This window comes from Nerophis lumbriciformis, linkage group LG08 (genome assembly GCF_033978685.3).
Source record: "Nerophis lumbriciformis linkage group LG08, RoL_Nlum_v2.1, whole genome shotgun sequence".
Classification (NCBI taxonomy): domain Eukaryota; kingdom Metazoa; phylum Chordata; class Actinopteri; order Syngnathiformes; family Syngnathidae; genus Nerophis; species Nerophis lumbriciformis.
In genome coordinates, this window is record NC_084555.2 from 29,584,797 (window position 1) to 29,601,791 (window position 16,995).

General features: G+C 40.6%; 1 protein-coding gene across 4 annotated transcripts in view; it reads right to left on the minus strand.

The window, feature by feature from the left end:
- Positions 1-2,368: 2,368 nt before the first annotated feature.
- cd109 (CD109 molecule) overlaps positions 2,369-16,995 on the minus strand; it is a 75,803-nt gene continuing 61,176 nt past the window's right edge. For all 4 annotated transcript variants that reach the window (XM_061968617.2, XM_061968616.2, XM_061968619.2 and 1 more), the window contains 6 exons: positions 15,510-15,659; positions 15,359-15,424; positions 14,093-14,235; positions 5,793-5,949; positions 2,913-3,015; positions 2,369-2,733 (listed from right to left, as the gene is read on the minus strand). In XM_061968617.2, the coding sequence (XP_061824601.2) occupies positions 2,522-2,733; positions 2,913-3,015; positions 5,793-5,949; positions 14,093-14,235; positions 15,359-15,424; positions 15,510-15,659 (831 nt within the window). In that variant the 3' untranslated portion in view covers positions 2,369-2,521. The remainder of the gene's footprint in view (positions 2,734-2,912; positions 3,016-5,792; positions 5,950-14,092; positions 14,236-15,358; positions 15,425-15,509; positions 15,660-16,995) is intronic.

The window sequence follows — 16,995 nt, forward strand, 5'->3', positions numbered from 1 at the left end:
CATCAGTGTGTGAATGTGTGTGTGAATGGGTAAATGTGGAAGTAGTGTCAAAGCGCTTTGAGTACCTTGAAGGTAGAAAAGCGCTATACAAGTACAACCCATTTATCATTTATTTATTTACTTGCCAACCTTGAGACCTCCGATTTCGGGAGGTGGGGGGGGGGGGCGTGGTCGGGGGGGCGTGATTGGGGGGCGTGGTTAAGAGGGGAGGAGTATATTTACAGCTAGAATTCTCCAAGTCAAGTATTTCATATATATAAGAAATACTTGACTTTCAGTGAATTCTAGCTATATATATATATATATATATATATATATATATATATATATATATATATATATATATATATATATAAATAGGAGAAATACTTGAATTTCAGTGTTCATTTATTTACACATATACACACACATAACACTCATCTACTCATTGTTGAGTTAAGGGTTGAATTGTCCATCCTTGTTCTATTCTCTGTCACTATTTTTCTAACCATGCTGAACACCCTCTCTGATGATGCATTGCTGTGTGGCATGCACAAAAGTGCTTTCATCAAATGCACTAGAGTCTGGTATCTTCCATCTCTCCCTAGCATGGCCCAAAACCGGTCAATCTTTGCATCCTGAGGAAGATCTTCACTGCCAAGCACTTGGTAGTCCACTACTTCTTCCCGGAGGCTATCCAGGTCCAATCGCAGCTGCGGCTTGGAACTTACAAGCGTATTTCTTCATCTCACTCGTCGTCGGCGTCGCCATGGCTGTATCTTCCTCCTCCTTCTGCTTTGTCTCCTTGTTGTGTGCGCAGTTGTGGACTGCACTCTCTAAAAGCCCTAGATGTTATTGTCACATATGCATGTACAGTAGATGGCAGTATTGTCCTGTTTAAGAGTGTCACAACATTGCTGTTTACGGCAGACGAACTGCTTTACGGTAGACGAAAACGTGACTGCTGTTGTTGTGTGTTGTTACCGCGCTGGGAGGACGTTAATGAAACTGCCTAACAATAAACCCACATAAGAAACCAAGAACTCGCCCTCCATCATTCTACAGTTATAACGTGATTGGGCAGGCACGCTGTTTATATTGTGGGAAAGCGGATGTGAAAACAGGCTGTCCTCACTCAAGTCCGCATGGAGCTGGAGGGGGCGTGGCCTCCAGGTCCGCCTGAATTTCGGGAGATTTTCGGGAGAAAATTTGTCCCGGGAGGTTTTCGGGAGATGCGCTGAATTTCGGGAGTCTCCCGGAAAATCCGGGAGGGTTGGCAAGTATGCTCTAAAGACCGACTGCACAGTTCCTGTCTTCACAATAAAAGCGCTGCTTCATCCTGCCTGAGCTAACAACATAAGAGTCTCAGAAAGCTGGCGTGCACAAGCTCGCAAGCTACGGAGTTTGCCGCCAATGTATTTCTTGTAAAGTGTATAAAAATGAGTATGGAAGCTGGACAAATAAGATGCCAAAAACCAACCATTTTCATGTGGTATTGGACAGAAAGAAGGACTTTTTTTCTCCTCCATCTGAAAATGTGGACGTTATCATCACTACTGTCTGATTCCAATCAATGCAAGTCATCAGAATCAGGTAATACACCAACTTATATTTTTGTCTTCATGAAATAAAATAATCTATATGTGTTAAACATGCTTGTATTATCATAAAACACAATTAACTTGTTAACAAAAATGTCTCCATAAATAAATAAATATAAAATATATATTTGAATGAGGTAGATCCCCTCGACTTGGTCAATTGAAAAGTAGCTCGCCTGCAGAAAAAGTGTGGCCACCCCTGCTCTATAGGCAATGTACAGTATAAAGTAACATTTACCATTCTTAATACATAGGTTTGCAGCTACACATCTTGAGCTTTGTGGAGGTTTCTTGTCAGTATTTACTTTTTAATTGTATGCTCGACATCACTAGTTTGTATTTGAATAGTATTTCTTATATTGCAGTGAGCCACCAGATCCTGGTTCTGTAAATCCTATTCTTAGTTCTATGGTTATCATTACATATTTTGTCTTTGCTACTTAATCTGTTTGGTGCGATGTGTTTTTGTTGTGTGGGACTATATGTTTACTGATAAAATGCAGGTAAACTTTATGTAAGATGTCAGTAGATTAACACTGCTTTCATGACTGAACACATGTGTGATGTGTGTCACAAGACTTTTGATTGAAAGCAACATTTTCCGGCTCAGCTATGAAGATGCTTGATTACTCTTTGATTATTCACATGGATGTGTTTGCTGTGCATCTATCTGCAGGTCTGTTTGCATTCCACAGTTACATAATGTGGCAAATGATTACGGTTGAAGATTCATAACTAAACATATCGGACAAATTTAATAACAATTTATTGTATTTGCTTTCTGTAGGTGCAAAATTTATTTTTAGACAATTTCTGGCGGTGGGGGGGATACAGACTACATTACAACACTTGAATGCACCTGTTGATAATGCAATTGTTGTGTAGTATGTCTTAATTACACATACAATCGAATAGGTGGATCAAATTAGACTATAATTTAACTATACTACTATAATGAAAAAGTAGCCTGTAATCATTCCAAATAGAAGGCAACAAACGCTGTAGGTGGTGCTTCTTATTGAGTGAGCTGAGAAATTTGCAGGCACCACAATAGGAATTCCCGTCTTACACAGATGACAGTCCTCACCACAGAAGGCACACGAGTCCATGTGGCGGAGCGCATCAGAATTATATGTTGTTTCTGCTCTCCTCGCTGTAAAGCAAGAGCAAATGGTGTTATTATGACATCCAAATGACAACCCGATGATGTATGTGATTTCAGTATATTCAACTTTACATTATTCCATCACATGCACTGTGAGTGATTGCAACCAACATCTTAAGGTTTGTGGTGCTCATGTGTGTTTATGTTTAGTATGTAGCGGTACTTACTGGGTTCATAGTAGTCATAAACTTGCACCAGAGCATCCTGGATGTGAGCCACTTTGAACACTCTGATGAGTGGAATTTGGATACAGACCTCTGATTTGTTGAGCTGCAAGCATAATGTAACAAATGGTAAATTAAATGCATGCACGTTAGTCTAATAAATATCAGCTATTGTGTGGACCACAATGCTCCTTTAAATAATAATAAAGACATTAGCTGCTTAGTGTTGTTATTTAGCTCTTGTTTAAGAGAGTTTCAAAATATTTGAACTATTCTTCAGTGTGATGCATTCCACTAATAATAGGCATAGACATAATTTCTGGCACAGTGCTTGTATTGGATTGCTTTACATCAGTGGTTCTCAAACCTTTTTCACCAAGTACCACTTCAGAAAACACTTGGCTCTCCAAGTACCACCATAACAACTAACATTAAAATACAGTAGTGTAGTATGCCTGAGTATTCATTAAAACAAGGCAGATGTTTTATTTACCAAGTATATTTATTATTTTGGCAACTACAACATTACACACAGTTTGAACAGTAACACTGTGTTTGAACATTTCATGAAGTAAATATTTGGTCTACAGCTAGATCAGTGGTTCTTAACCTTGTTGGAGGTACCGAACCCCACCAGTTTCATATGCACATTCACCGAACCCGAACCGTAATCATAACACGATAAATAAATACTAATAACGATATATTTTACAAACAGAAAGTTACAGGAATGTACACATGATCCCATGTTTACATCTCATTGTGCAACATGTGAATGTTTTAGTTGGAACTAAATGCGATATCTGAAAGGGGTACACATTATTTCCAAAGCAAGACCTCCACCCAGACATATAATACTAGTACACAACTCATGAAAAACAATATGTTATAGTCATTGTAAGTGGGCCAAAACACTTATATTAGAAAATAATCTCATGGAAATGACTGCTGTCATTTGATTATAATAATAAAACATTGAACTTGTTGTTTAGTCAGGTTTGGGACAGGTGTGCTGCAGGTGTGACCACAGTGCATGTGCACGTCTGACGTCGCTCACATGTGCTCCACTGAATGCTCAAGGAGTTTTTGCGTTTGCTCACACATATAAATGATAAATAAATAAATGGGTTGTACTTGTATAGCGCTTTTCTACCTTCAAGGTACTCAAAGCGCTTTGACACTACTTCCACATTTACCCATTCACACACACATTCACACACTGATGGAGGGAGCTGCCATGCAAGGCGCTAACCAGCACCCATCAGGAGCAAGGGTGAAGTGTCTTGCTCAGGACACAACGGACATGACGAGGTTGGTACTAGGTGGGGATTGAACCAGGGACCCTCGGGTCGCGCACGTCCACTCTTCCACTGCGCCACGCCGTCCCTATATAGAAAATTAAAAGGAACATTGTTTGGGGGTATCCATAATACGCCGACAGGGAGAAGTTTTTGTTTACACAATGAGTCGGGCGTGTCTTGACCTCCGCGGCGGAGGCTCTGCCGAACCCCTGAGGCCGACTCACCGAACCCCTAGGGTTCGATCGAATCCAGGTTAAGAACCACTGAGCTAGATGGAGCCAACAGTTTAAAAATCACTGTTTTACATTATGAAAGTGTGCCTAAAGAAAGACAGCTCTAATGAAAAAGATGTAGGTTAATATCTTTATGTAAATTAGAACAGTACTGAAACGAGGAAAGGCTTTGAATTGCGTGAAACGCTACATAACAAATTGGAACATTATGTATGGCTCAGGATGGAAATAGTTTGTGACGTACCCCTGTGGTCAATACTTGGACCAAAGTTGTTTAATATAAAATGACTGGTTATATCCTTAAAATACTTTAAAGTTAAAATGACTCACAAATGACACAACCAAGTTTGATTCAGGAGCTAAAGCAAAAATGTTAGGAAAAATGAAAAAATAAATAGAATAGTGTAGCTAGTGTATGCATTGACCAGGTAAAAAACAACTAATTTCTAGGTATCATTATCAAAGATCAAACACGATTTGGACTAAAAATTCCTCCACAAAATGTTTAACTCTTCACTCTGAATTATTACTATAAAAGCACACTACAGTCACAAACCAGAATGCAAAAAGAGCATTTATAATACAAAATATTGGTTACAGCCAATCCACAAAACCTTAAAATCATAAATATTAAACATTAAAAATATGCACAAAGCAAACAACAACATGTCACCGATATTGTACAACCATTTGTTTTTCAGCAAGACAGAAATGCAAATGAAAAATGCTATCTAAAATGTATGCCTGTATTTCATTAAAAACTTTTAGCATATGAACATTCTCAGGGAAATTATGAAAGAGACAAGTGAAGAACTGAAACAGTGTCCTAATATGAACCAGTTTGTGTAACATGTGGCTTTTTACAAGACAAAAGGAGGAAGCAGACTGCTGGAACCACATTGTGTCTGTTATTATTTATCTCAATATGTATTCATGCACCCGCCTTCCGTCTGAATGCAGCTGAGATAGGCTCCAGCACCCCCCGCATCCCCGAGAGGAACAAGCGGTAGAAAATGAATGGATGTATTCATGCAACATTTATTTCGTAGATTATTGACTATACATCGTGTATGAATTCATTCATGATTAAATAAGTGATCTACAGATTGATTATACATTCTTTGTGTATATTTTGTTCCTTTTTTTTTAAATGGCAGACACATTTTTAATGTGTGCATGCGAAACACGTGAAAGTGAACAGATGATCACAAATCGGAAGAGTAGGATTGAATAAACTCTGCTTCTTCCTACTCATTTTCAGTGCATGTTGAATGTTAGTGTTCCTTAATGTTATTTTGTTAAACATGTTTGGAGGAAACTAATCTCAAATCAAGTTGATTAGGACTCACAGAATGCAGGTAGAGGTAGACATTCTGAGGCAGGGTCTCCACCTTTCTGATCAGATGCGTCGGAGCAACAGCCCCAGGGTGAAGAGTGAAGCCACTGAGCATCCCTACATCCAGTACAACCATGCCTGTTTGGGTTATGACCTGACTGTTCTTTAATCTGGACAAGAAACATTGAAAATATTAAGTAGGTTATACAAAGTATCTGAAAAAGAAAATTCAAATAAACTGTAGTCCTTGTGAAGTGATCACAAAGACTCTAAAGGGGTGACTGTACAGAGCGTGTGAATAATTGTGCTCTGTGATTAACTAGAGATCAATCTGGGGTATAAACCATCCCTTCCAGTTCCACCAGGAGGAGACCAAGGTTTTCCCAGGTCAATATTTGCAACATGTCCTTGGTCTACCATTGGGCTTCCTCTCAGCTGTGCATGCCAAGGACACCACACCAGGGAGCCGGACTCGGTCCCATCCAACTTCTCCTCCTCCTCTCAATGTGAAGGATCAGTGGGTCTACTCTAAGCTCCTTCTGGGTGGCGGAATTTCTCACCCCATCTCTTAGGGTGAGTCAAGCTTAGGGATGATGTTCAAAAACCTGTTCTCACGATGCTTCGATAAGATAAGAACCGACTACATGGATTCGAATCCCTTTTGGAGAACCGGTTCCCGTTATCGAAGCCACTATACCGTATTTTCGCGACCATAGGGCGCACCGTATTAAAAGGCACCTTGTCAGTTACAAGTGCTATTTCTGTATTTAACGCATAAGTAAAGCGCAGCGTATTTTGGGACGCAGGCATGGTTAAACATACGCTAGCTTAAAACATATGCTAGTATGCATGGACGCTGTTTTAAAAAGGCAGCAGGAGCAAAGCTGAGTTCGGTTGTACTTTATTGAAGTATTTATCAATGTACTCACATTATTTTTTTATCAATATTCATCCACAAATCCATCAAAGTCCTCATCTTCTGTGTCCCAAATGAACAGCTGGGCAAGTTTTCCTTCAAACACGCCAGATTCCCTCTCGTCATTTTCAAAGTCAGTCTCGTTGTCCATTAGCATAGCAAGCTAGCACAACAGTAAAAGCCGACTTCTCTTGCCCCGTTGTGCGTATCGATTCTCTACCGTGCTGGTCCCCTTCTTCTGCACAGTGTGCTTCACCGGGATGTTGAAAGTCAGCAACTCGTCCAAGTTGGTGATGTGTTTGTCGGCATTTTTTTTATTTACAACGCACATAGCAGCACTATATGCTCACTGGGGGCGTGCCATGAATTGATTAACTTGGACCACAAGTTGAAAAACTTATTCGACTGTTACCATTTAGTGGTCAATTGTACGGAATGTGTACTGTACTGTGAAATCTACTAATAAAACTTTCAATCAATCAATCAAAAGCCTTTAGCGTCCTCTCTCACCTGAAACCTTCACCCGCATGCTGTCCTCAGTCACGTCCGCTTTTCCTCCATATAAACAGCGTGCCGGCCCAGTCATATAACATCTACAGCTTTTGGAACTCAGTGCACACACAACAACCTATCTGGATTTGATAAGAGATTCGATAAGGAATCAGTTCCATAAGAGGATTCGATAATGGCATCGACATCGATCATTTCTTAACGAACATCATCCCTAGTCAAGCCACCCTACAGAGGGAACTCGTCTCGTCCGCTCCACAATGTTTTTCTTTCGATGACTATGTAGAGCTTGTGACCATAGGTGAGGGTAGGAATGTAGATCAACCGATAAATTAAGAGTGTTTGCCTTCTGGCTGAACGGGATACAAGGACATCATTACTGTAGACTAAAAGTCTCATAGATCCAGATGCAGAACATTTCCTCATGCAAAGGTCTGGATCTTATTTCTGTGCATATCACTTGTTCTTCCGTGTTCTCACTTCTCTTTCATCTGCCTCTGCATTTAGAGTCACCATGTTTATAGTCTTTTGACAACAATTTATTTTAGTTCAGTCTTATTTTAGTAACCTTGTTTGACTAAGATTTAGTTTGGTTTTAGTCGACTAAATTCTTCAACATTCTAAAATTACAGGAAATTTTTATCGACTAGTGCGTGACTGCTCGCTGACTGCTCGCTGTTTCGAAAAAGCTAAGTATCGTTCTATTTGTGTGCTTTTAAATTATTCTGCAGCTTTCTTTATTACTTTCTCAACATATTTAGTAGTACTATTTAACTTGCAAATCACCCGATCTCTGTCTCTCCACCCCTCCCGCAGCTAGCTAGCTGCTAAGCTAACGAAGCTAGCGCGGAGAAAGGCGTCGCCGGGCGCCGGTCAGAAGGAGTCTACTCCTGCACACCGTGACCAGGACTTCTCGGAAGACAGCAGGAACTTCACTCGGTGACAGAAAACACCGTGAGTATGGCTTCCTGCGCGTCTTGCACCTTACTCACGGAGAGGCTGGCTCTGCTAGAGGGCCGTGTCCGCCAGTTAGAGCAGAGTAATCTCGTAACTTTAGATGTTGCGGACACATCTGCTAGCGTTAGCTGTAGCGAGCTAACTAGCCCAGCCTGTAGTAGTCCTAAGCGGCCTACAAGCTACGGTGTACCGGTTGAGACGCATAATAGATTTAGCTCTTTAGCTAGTCCTACACCCCAGTCTACCAGGCACCACACCTTAGTCATAGGGGACTCCATCACCCGAAACATAAAGCTTAGCAAACCAGCCACAATTAAGTGCATCCCAGGGGCCCGAGCACCTGACATTGAGGCTAATCTTAGGGAGCTAACTCGCAACAGGCCTAGTAAACACGTACGACAGGCTAATCGCACCACTAGTTATGCGAATATAGTTGTACACGTTGGCTCCAATGACACCAGGATGAGACAGTCAGAGATTACAAAGAGAAACATAGCCAGGACTTGTGATCTCGCTAGAAAGATGTCCAGGCATCGAGTAATTGTCTCTGGCCCCCAGCCTGCGAGAGGCAATGATGAGAGATATAGCAGATTAGTCTCGCTTAACAAGTGGCTGGCTAGCTTCTGTAGACAACAGGGACTAACGTTTATTGATAATTGGCCCTCTTTCTGGGGCAAACCAGGCTTGCTGATGAGGGACGGCCTTCACCCTAACCAGGAAGGCGCCATCATCCTGTCTAAGAACATAGACTACTGTTTAAGTCACATTTGACTAACTACACTAGAGCAAGCCCGGTCACAGGCCATTACAGAGCCTGCTAGTCCGGGTGAGGAGTCAGTTAAGCTAGAACTAGCCAGCACCAGGCTGGATAATTCCTGTACGCATAGCAATTTTCTTAGAATAACACACAACTCACATAATGTGTTTTCTGTTGTGAATGTGTCCGGGGTAGATATGCATTCTACTGAGGTGGCAAATCATGATGCGTTCAGTCGATCGCAGCATCAAGCAAACAATCTGAAAATTCCCGTCGTATCAATTCCTAGATATGGTCGAAACTATTTAAAGTGCACTACGTATAATAAACGCAACATTATTAATATTTCTACTACGGATAATTTAAACAAAAACTCGTCAAAACAGCCCAATACTTATAATATGGGCTTTTTAAACATAAGATCATTGTCTCCCAAAACGTTATTAGTTAATGAGGTCATTAGAGACAACAATCTTAACGTCATTGGTCTTAGCGAAACCTGGCTCAAACCAGACAAATTTTTTGCCCTAAATGAGGCATCTCCTCCTAACTATACGAATGCGCATATTGCCCGTCCCCTTAAAAGGGGTGGGGGGTCGCACTAATATACAATGAAAACTTTAACCTTACCCCTAACCTAAATAATAAATACAAATCGTTTGAGGTGCTTACTATGAGGTCTGTCGCACCGCTGCCTCTCGATATGGCTGTTATCTACCTCCCCCCAGGGCCCTACTCGGACTTTATTAATGAATTCTCAGAGTTCGTTGCTGATCTAGTGACGCACGCAGACAATATAATCATAATGGGGGACTTTAATATCCATATGAATACCCCATCGGACCCTCAGTGCGTGGCGCTCCAGACTATAATTGATAGCTGTGGTCTTACACAAATAATAAATGAACCTACGCATCGCAACGGCAATACGATAGATCTAGTGCTGGTCAGGGGTGTCACCACCTCCAAAGTTATGGTACTCCCGTATACTAAAGTAATGTCCGATCATTACCTTATAAAATTCGAAGTTCTGACTCATTGTCAACAAACTAATAATAATAATAACTGCTATAGCAGCCGCAACATTAATGCTGCCACAACGATGACTCTTGCTGACCTACTGCCTTCGGTAATGGCACCATTCCCAAATTATGTCGGCTCTATTGATAACCTCACTAACAACTTTGACAATGCCCTGTACAAAACCATTGATAGTATAGCACCACTAAAACAAAAAAGGGCCCCTAAAAGGCGCACCCCATGGTTTACAGAGGAAACCAGAGCTCATAAATTATCATGTAGAAAGTTGGAACGCAAATGGCGCGCGACCAAGCTAGAGGTTTTCCATCAAGCATGGAGTGATAGTTTAATATCGTATAAACGCATGCTTACCTTAGCTAAAGCTAAATATTACTCAAATCTCATCCACCTCAACAAAAACGACCCTAAATTTTTGTTTAGTACAGTAGCATCGCTAACCCAACAAGGGACTCCTCCCAATAGCTCCACCCACTCGGCAGATGACTTTATGAATTTCTTTAATAAGAAAATTGAACTCATTAGAAAGGAGATTAAAGACAACGCATCCCAGCTACAACTGGGTTCTATGAACACAGATACAACTGTATCTACGACAGATACTGCAATACAAAATAGTCTCTCTCTTTTTGATGAAATAACATTAGAGGAACTATTACAGCGTGTAAGTGGGATAAAACAAACAACATGTTTACTTGACCCACTTCCTGGGAAACTTATCAAGGAGCTTTTTGTATTATTAGGTCCATCAGTGCTAAATATTATAAACTTATCACTTTCCTCTGGCACTGTTCCCCTAGCATTCAAGAAAGCGGTTATTCATCCTCTGCTCAAAAGACCTAACCTTGATCCTGACCTCATGGTAAACTACCGACCGGTGTCCCACCTTCCCTTTATTTCGAAAATCCTCGAAAAAATTGTCGCACAGCAGCTAAATGAACACTTAGTGTCTAACAATCTCTGTGAACCTTTTCAATCCGGTTTCAGGGCAAATCACTCTACGGAGACAGCCCTCGCAAAAATGACTAATGATCTACTGCTAACGATGGATTCTGATGCGTCATCTATGTTGCTGCTTCTTGATCTTAGCGCTGCTTTCGATACCGTCGATCATAATATTTTATTAGAGCGTATCAAAACACGTATTGGTATGTCAGACTTAGCTTTGTCGTGGTTTAACTCTTATCTTACTGACAGGATGCAATGCGTCTCCCATAATAATGTGACCTCGGACTATGTTAAGGTAACGTGCGGAGTCCCTCAGGGTTCGGTTCTTGGCCCTGCACTCTTTAGTATTTACATGCTGCCGCTAGGCGACATCATACGCAAATACGGTGTTAGCTTTCATTGTTATGCTGATGACACCCAACTCTACATGCCCCTAAAGCTGACCAACACGCCGGATTGTAGTCAGCTGGAGGCGTGTCTTAATGAAATTAAACAATGGATGTCCGCTAACTTCTTGCAACTCAACGCCAAGAAAACGGAAATGCTGATTATCGGTCCTGCTAAACACCGACATTTATTTAATAATACCACCTTAACATTTGACAACCAAACAATTACACAAGGCGAATCAGTAAAGAATCTGGGTATTATCTTCCACCCAACTCTCTCGTTTGAATCACACATTAAGAGTGTTACTAAAACGGCCTTCTTTCATCTCCGTAATATCGCTAAAATTCGTTCTATTTTATCCACTAGCGACGCTGAGATCATTATTCATGCGTTCGTTACGTCTCGTCTCGACTACTGTAACGTATTATTTTCGGGTCTCCCTATGTCTAGCATTAAAAAATTACAGTTGGTACAAAATGCGGCTGCTAGACTTTTGACAAGAACAAGAAAGTTTGATCATATTACGCCTATACTGGCTCACCTGCACTGGCTTCCTGTGCACTTAAGATGCGACTTTAAGGTTTTACTACTTACGTATAAAATACTACACGGTCTAGCTCCGTCCTATCTTGTCGATTGCATTGTACCATATGTCCCGGCAAGAAATCTGCGTTCAAAGAACTCCGGCTTATTAGTGATTCCCAGAGCCCAAAAAAAGTCTGCGGGCTATAGAGCGTTTTCTATTCGGGCTCCAGTACTATGGAATGCCCTCCCGGTAACAATTAGAGATGCTACCTCAGTAGAAGCATTTAAGTCCCATCTTAAAACTCATTTGTATACTCTAGCCTTTAAATAGCCCCCCTGTTAGACCAGTTGATCTGCCGTTTCTTTTCTTTTCTCCTCTGCTCCCCTTTTCCTTGGGGGGGGAGCACAGGTCCGGTGGCCATGGATGAAGTGCTGGCTGTCCAGAGTCGGGACCCGGGGTGGACCGCTCGCCTGTGCATCGGCTGGGAACATCTCTGCGCTGCTGACCCGTCTCCGCTCGGGATGGTGTCCTGCTGGCCCCACTATGGACTGGACTCTTACTATTATGTTGGATCCACTATGGACTGGACTCTCACAATATTATGTCAGACCCACTCGACATCCATTGCTTTCGGTCTCCCGAAGAGGGGGGGGGTTACCCACATATGCGGTCCTCTCCAAGGTTTCTCATAGTCATTCACATCGACGTCCCACTGGGGTGAGTTTTTCCTTGCCCGTATGTGGGCTTTGTACCGAGGATGTCGTTGTGGCTTGTGCAGCCCTTTGAGACACTTGTGATTTAGGGCTATATAAATAAAGATTGATTGATTGATTGATTGATTGACTATAACGATATAACTATTTTTGTAGTTGTTTTAAAACCACTTCTATAAAGATTATTGCAGAGAATTTCAAAAACTGAAATACAGTCAAACATGCTCAAATACCTATTCAAACTTCACGAAGCACATGAGGACCAGTTGGGCAAGCTCCCATGCACCTGCCAGTAAGTACCCTTGCAAGTCTAGTGTTCCACAACCAGGGCAAAAAACACATTGCACCTCTTTGGGAATAGACTTCTAAAGGATGCTGAGGTAGATGATTCCCTTGTAGTTGGAAGACACCCTCTGTCACCCTTCTTGAAAAGGGAGGCCACCACCCCAGTCTGACAATAGAGCAGTGGGGGGCTGTCAGGGGCAGCAAGGCCTTCTCTGCTGGCCTAACATAAATCATGATTATAAATTGATTAAAGTTAACTTTATTTTTGATTTACTTTCCCTAAATATATAAAAGTATTCATCATATTCTCTTCATGTCATATTGGACTCCAGTGTTGAGTTTTTTACGTTAGATAGAGCTTTAATCCAACCAGAATTCAGCTAGGTTGTTGCCAGCGCTGTATGTAATCTGCGGGAGCCCTTCCGAATAAAAAATGCGGCGGTTAGTGCAGTGTAGGTTAACAGGGCACATACAATTGATAGACATTTGCGATAGCCAATCAGATCACAAGTTGTTGACAGTACACTTCACTAGGTTGCCACATGTTGAACCGTTAAACACCTCCTGTGTGCACAAGTTGTGACTTGCGAAAGCAGGGAGTGCTATGCAAATCAACAGAACCGCACGTAACTTGGCTAGCAGAGAAATTTGATATAGACTTGCTTTTTTAACACACGATGGCTGAAGAAGGGCAAAACGTTGATTAGTTTACAAATATATACTTGCAAGGCCATTTGATTTAAATAATTGTTAAATGCGCCGGAAATCAGCCTGTTTTGTACACTATTGAGGTGATTCAATGCAAAGTAGTGTGCAAGTGCGTTTCTGTGTAGTATTTCTTAAATCGTGGTTATGTGGTGACATAAATGATGGTATCATATGTGGTATTCATTAAAGCTGGGCTACATAGAACATCACTGAAGGCCTTGGTGTGAAATGCACAACCCGCCACTGCAATAGATTGTTGCTCTTCCCAACTTCCACTAAATGTTGAAGAGACGTGTCAACCACGGCAGTCCCACTTGCATCTCTGTGTGTGTGTTATCTTAAGTAAAACTTTGCATTTGTGCATAACTGATCATAAAAATACATACATAATTATGATGGTAAATTTAACAAATTACATTTGTAGTGTAATATTTGTTTCCCAAACTGTTGTTTTGGCGACGATAAGCCTAGACATTATATTGGTAAAATAATTGAAATATCATCCATCATTGTAAAAACAATAAACATCTTCATTTATGACACGTTTAAATATAAAACCTCTTACCTGACACACACAGATAACAACAAGTGATGGTAGTCTTCCTCATCATTGACGTTCACATTTAATTCAAAAGCCTCCTCGTCTCTGGCATGCAAGAAGCGTTTCTGTGAAAACGCTTTGCTCTCCAGGTTGTAAAAGACATTCGTCTGGAGGGATTTATGGAAGAGTTTAAGACATTAAATATTACATTTTATGATGTTACGTTTTACTGTACTGGCTGATATTAATGCCAATGTTTACCGGACACAAATGCACCACAAAAACGTTAGTGGTTGTTCCAATAAAGGAAAAACAATAAGTGAGTTGTCGCATATTGCAATCACAGGTTCAACATAGATATCCTGATTTACAGACAGGAGGAAGTGGATGGTGGACCATTGCGTTTAAATTGAACAAAATGAAGAAATGAACCCCTAACCAAAGTCTTGTGAGTACCGTATTTTTCGGACTATAAGTCGCAGTTTTTTTTCATAGTTTGGCCGGGGGTGTGACTTATACTCAGGAGCGACTTATGTGTGAAATTATTAACACATTACCGTAAAATATCAAATAATATTATTTAGGTCATTCACGTAAGAGACTAGACGTATACGATTTCATGGGATTTAGCGATTAGGAGTGACAGATTGTTTGATAAACGTATAGCATGTTCTATATGTTATAGTTATTTGAATGACTCTTATCATAATATGTTACGTTAACAAACCAGGCACGTTCTCAGTTGGTTATTTATGCGTCATATAACATACACTTATTCAGCCTGTTGTTCACTCTTCTTTATTTATTTTAAATTGCCTTTCAAATGTCTATTCTTGGTGTTGGGTTTTATCAAATACATTTCCCCAAAAAATGCGACTTATACTCCAGTGCGACTTATATATGTTTTTTTCCTTCTTTATTATGCATTTTAGGCAGGTGCGACTTATACTCCGGTGCGACTTATACTCCGAAAAATACGGTAGTATATTGCAGAGACACTAATGCAAACAATATTCTAAGCTGCACTATGTGTTCCAGATAGGCCATCACGCTACATTTGCATTTAGCTGTTTTTTGTTTTGGCATTTACAATGTATTACACATTAGCTCACGCACAGCTGCAGCTTTCAAGTGACTCTGGTCATGTTCCGGCTATTAAAACCATAGCTTATGGAGAGTTCAATTTGATGGAAACATTCCTACAATTTAAAGGGGAATGGTTGTTGCTTCAAATTTTCAGTGGTATTGACAGTGGTTATTGTGAACGGACATGAGGTTTAGAAAAGAAACCTGGAATATGGCAAATCCTCTTCCTTCAATGTTTACATTGAGGTGAATATCCTGTTCAGCATTGATCTGAAAAGTAGGAAGAAGTCAAGTTAACGATGCCTCTGCAATGTATTGTATGCTTCTATAAACAAAATGTTCATCTATTCCTTACCTCTTGCTGCTGATATGTTAGATATGTGGTGGAGTTGATGGAGAACATAAATGAAGAGGCATGATCGAAGATATGAAGACGCAGGTCGATGGCGTTGGCTCCACTAAATGCAGCATAGTTAGCTAGAGCCTGCAGCGCAATGACAGTATCCTATTGTGGAAAAAAAAATCTAGACTATTGGTAATGCACATAATGTATGCAATACAAATCAGTTGGTTTCCTCAAATAATATTATCCCAAATAAACACAGCAAAGTGATGTGATGAAATTTAACAGGCCCAACAAAAATGTCACACTTGACTAATTTGCTGGGCTTTTTTTTACCTTTTAATATGGCACACGTTCAAAATTAAGGGAAAGTGAAAAGTGAAGTGAAATTAGGCATCGAAAAACGCTCAATGGAGTCATCCGTCAAAGCCGCTCAAACACCGTGACCATCATCAAACAAAAAGACAGTACCTCCCAATAAGTCTGTCTCTTACTCCTTGCAACACCTCTTCCAGTGTGCAAGACAACCACAAGGATAAAAAACAGAGTTATTCTCCCCTATTTTTGTTATTGTTTTGTTTAATTATTGTATTTAATATTTTCATTACTGCATTTGATATGTCCTTCATGTATTCTGTATCATGTATTCCGCATCCGGCCCGCTAGCGTCCAAAATTCGGCCCGCGTCCCAAATAAAAAAAAAAAAAAAAAAAAAAAAAAAAAAAAATGTTTTGTATTATTTTTTTAAATCTGTCCTATCAAATCCGTTTTCTACCGCTTGTTTCTCTCGGTGTCTCCTCGCCGCTCAGGCAAATCATAGTGTCTAAAAATGCATTTTCCCAACGATAACGTGACATCATCGCGCTCGGTATATATATATATATATATATGTATATATATATATATATATATATATATATATATATATATATACTGTATATATATATATATATATATATATATATATGCAGCACGGTGGCACAGGGTGCATGTGCCTCACAAACAATATGAAGGTCCTGAGTAGTCGTGAGTTCAATTCCGGGCTCGGGATCTTTCTGTGTGGAGTTTGCATGTTCTCCCCGTGACTGCGTGGGTTCCCTTCGGGTACTCCGGCTTCCTCCCACCTCCAAAGACATGCACGTCGGGATAGGTTGATTGGCAACACTAAATTGGCCGTAGTGTGTGAATGTGAGTGTGAATGTTGTCTGTCTATCTGTGTTGGCCCTGCGATGAGGTGGCGACTTGTCCAGGGTGTACCCCGCCTTCCGCCCATGTGCAGCTGAGATAGGCTCCAGCACTCCCCGTGACCCCAAAAGGGACAAGCGGTAGGAAATGGATGGATGGATGGATATATATACAGTATATCCATCCATCCATTTTCTACCGCTTGTCCCGTTGGGGTCGCGGGGGTGCTGGAGACTATCTCAGCTGCATTCGGCTATATGATAGGATATATATATATATATATATATATATATATATATATATATATGTATAT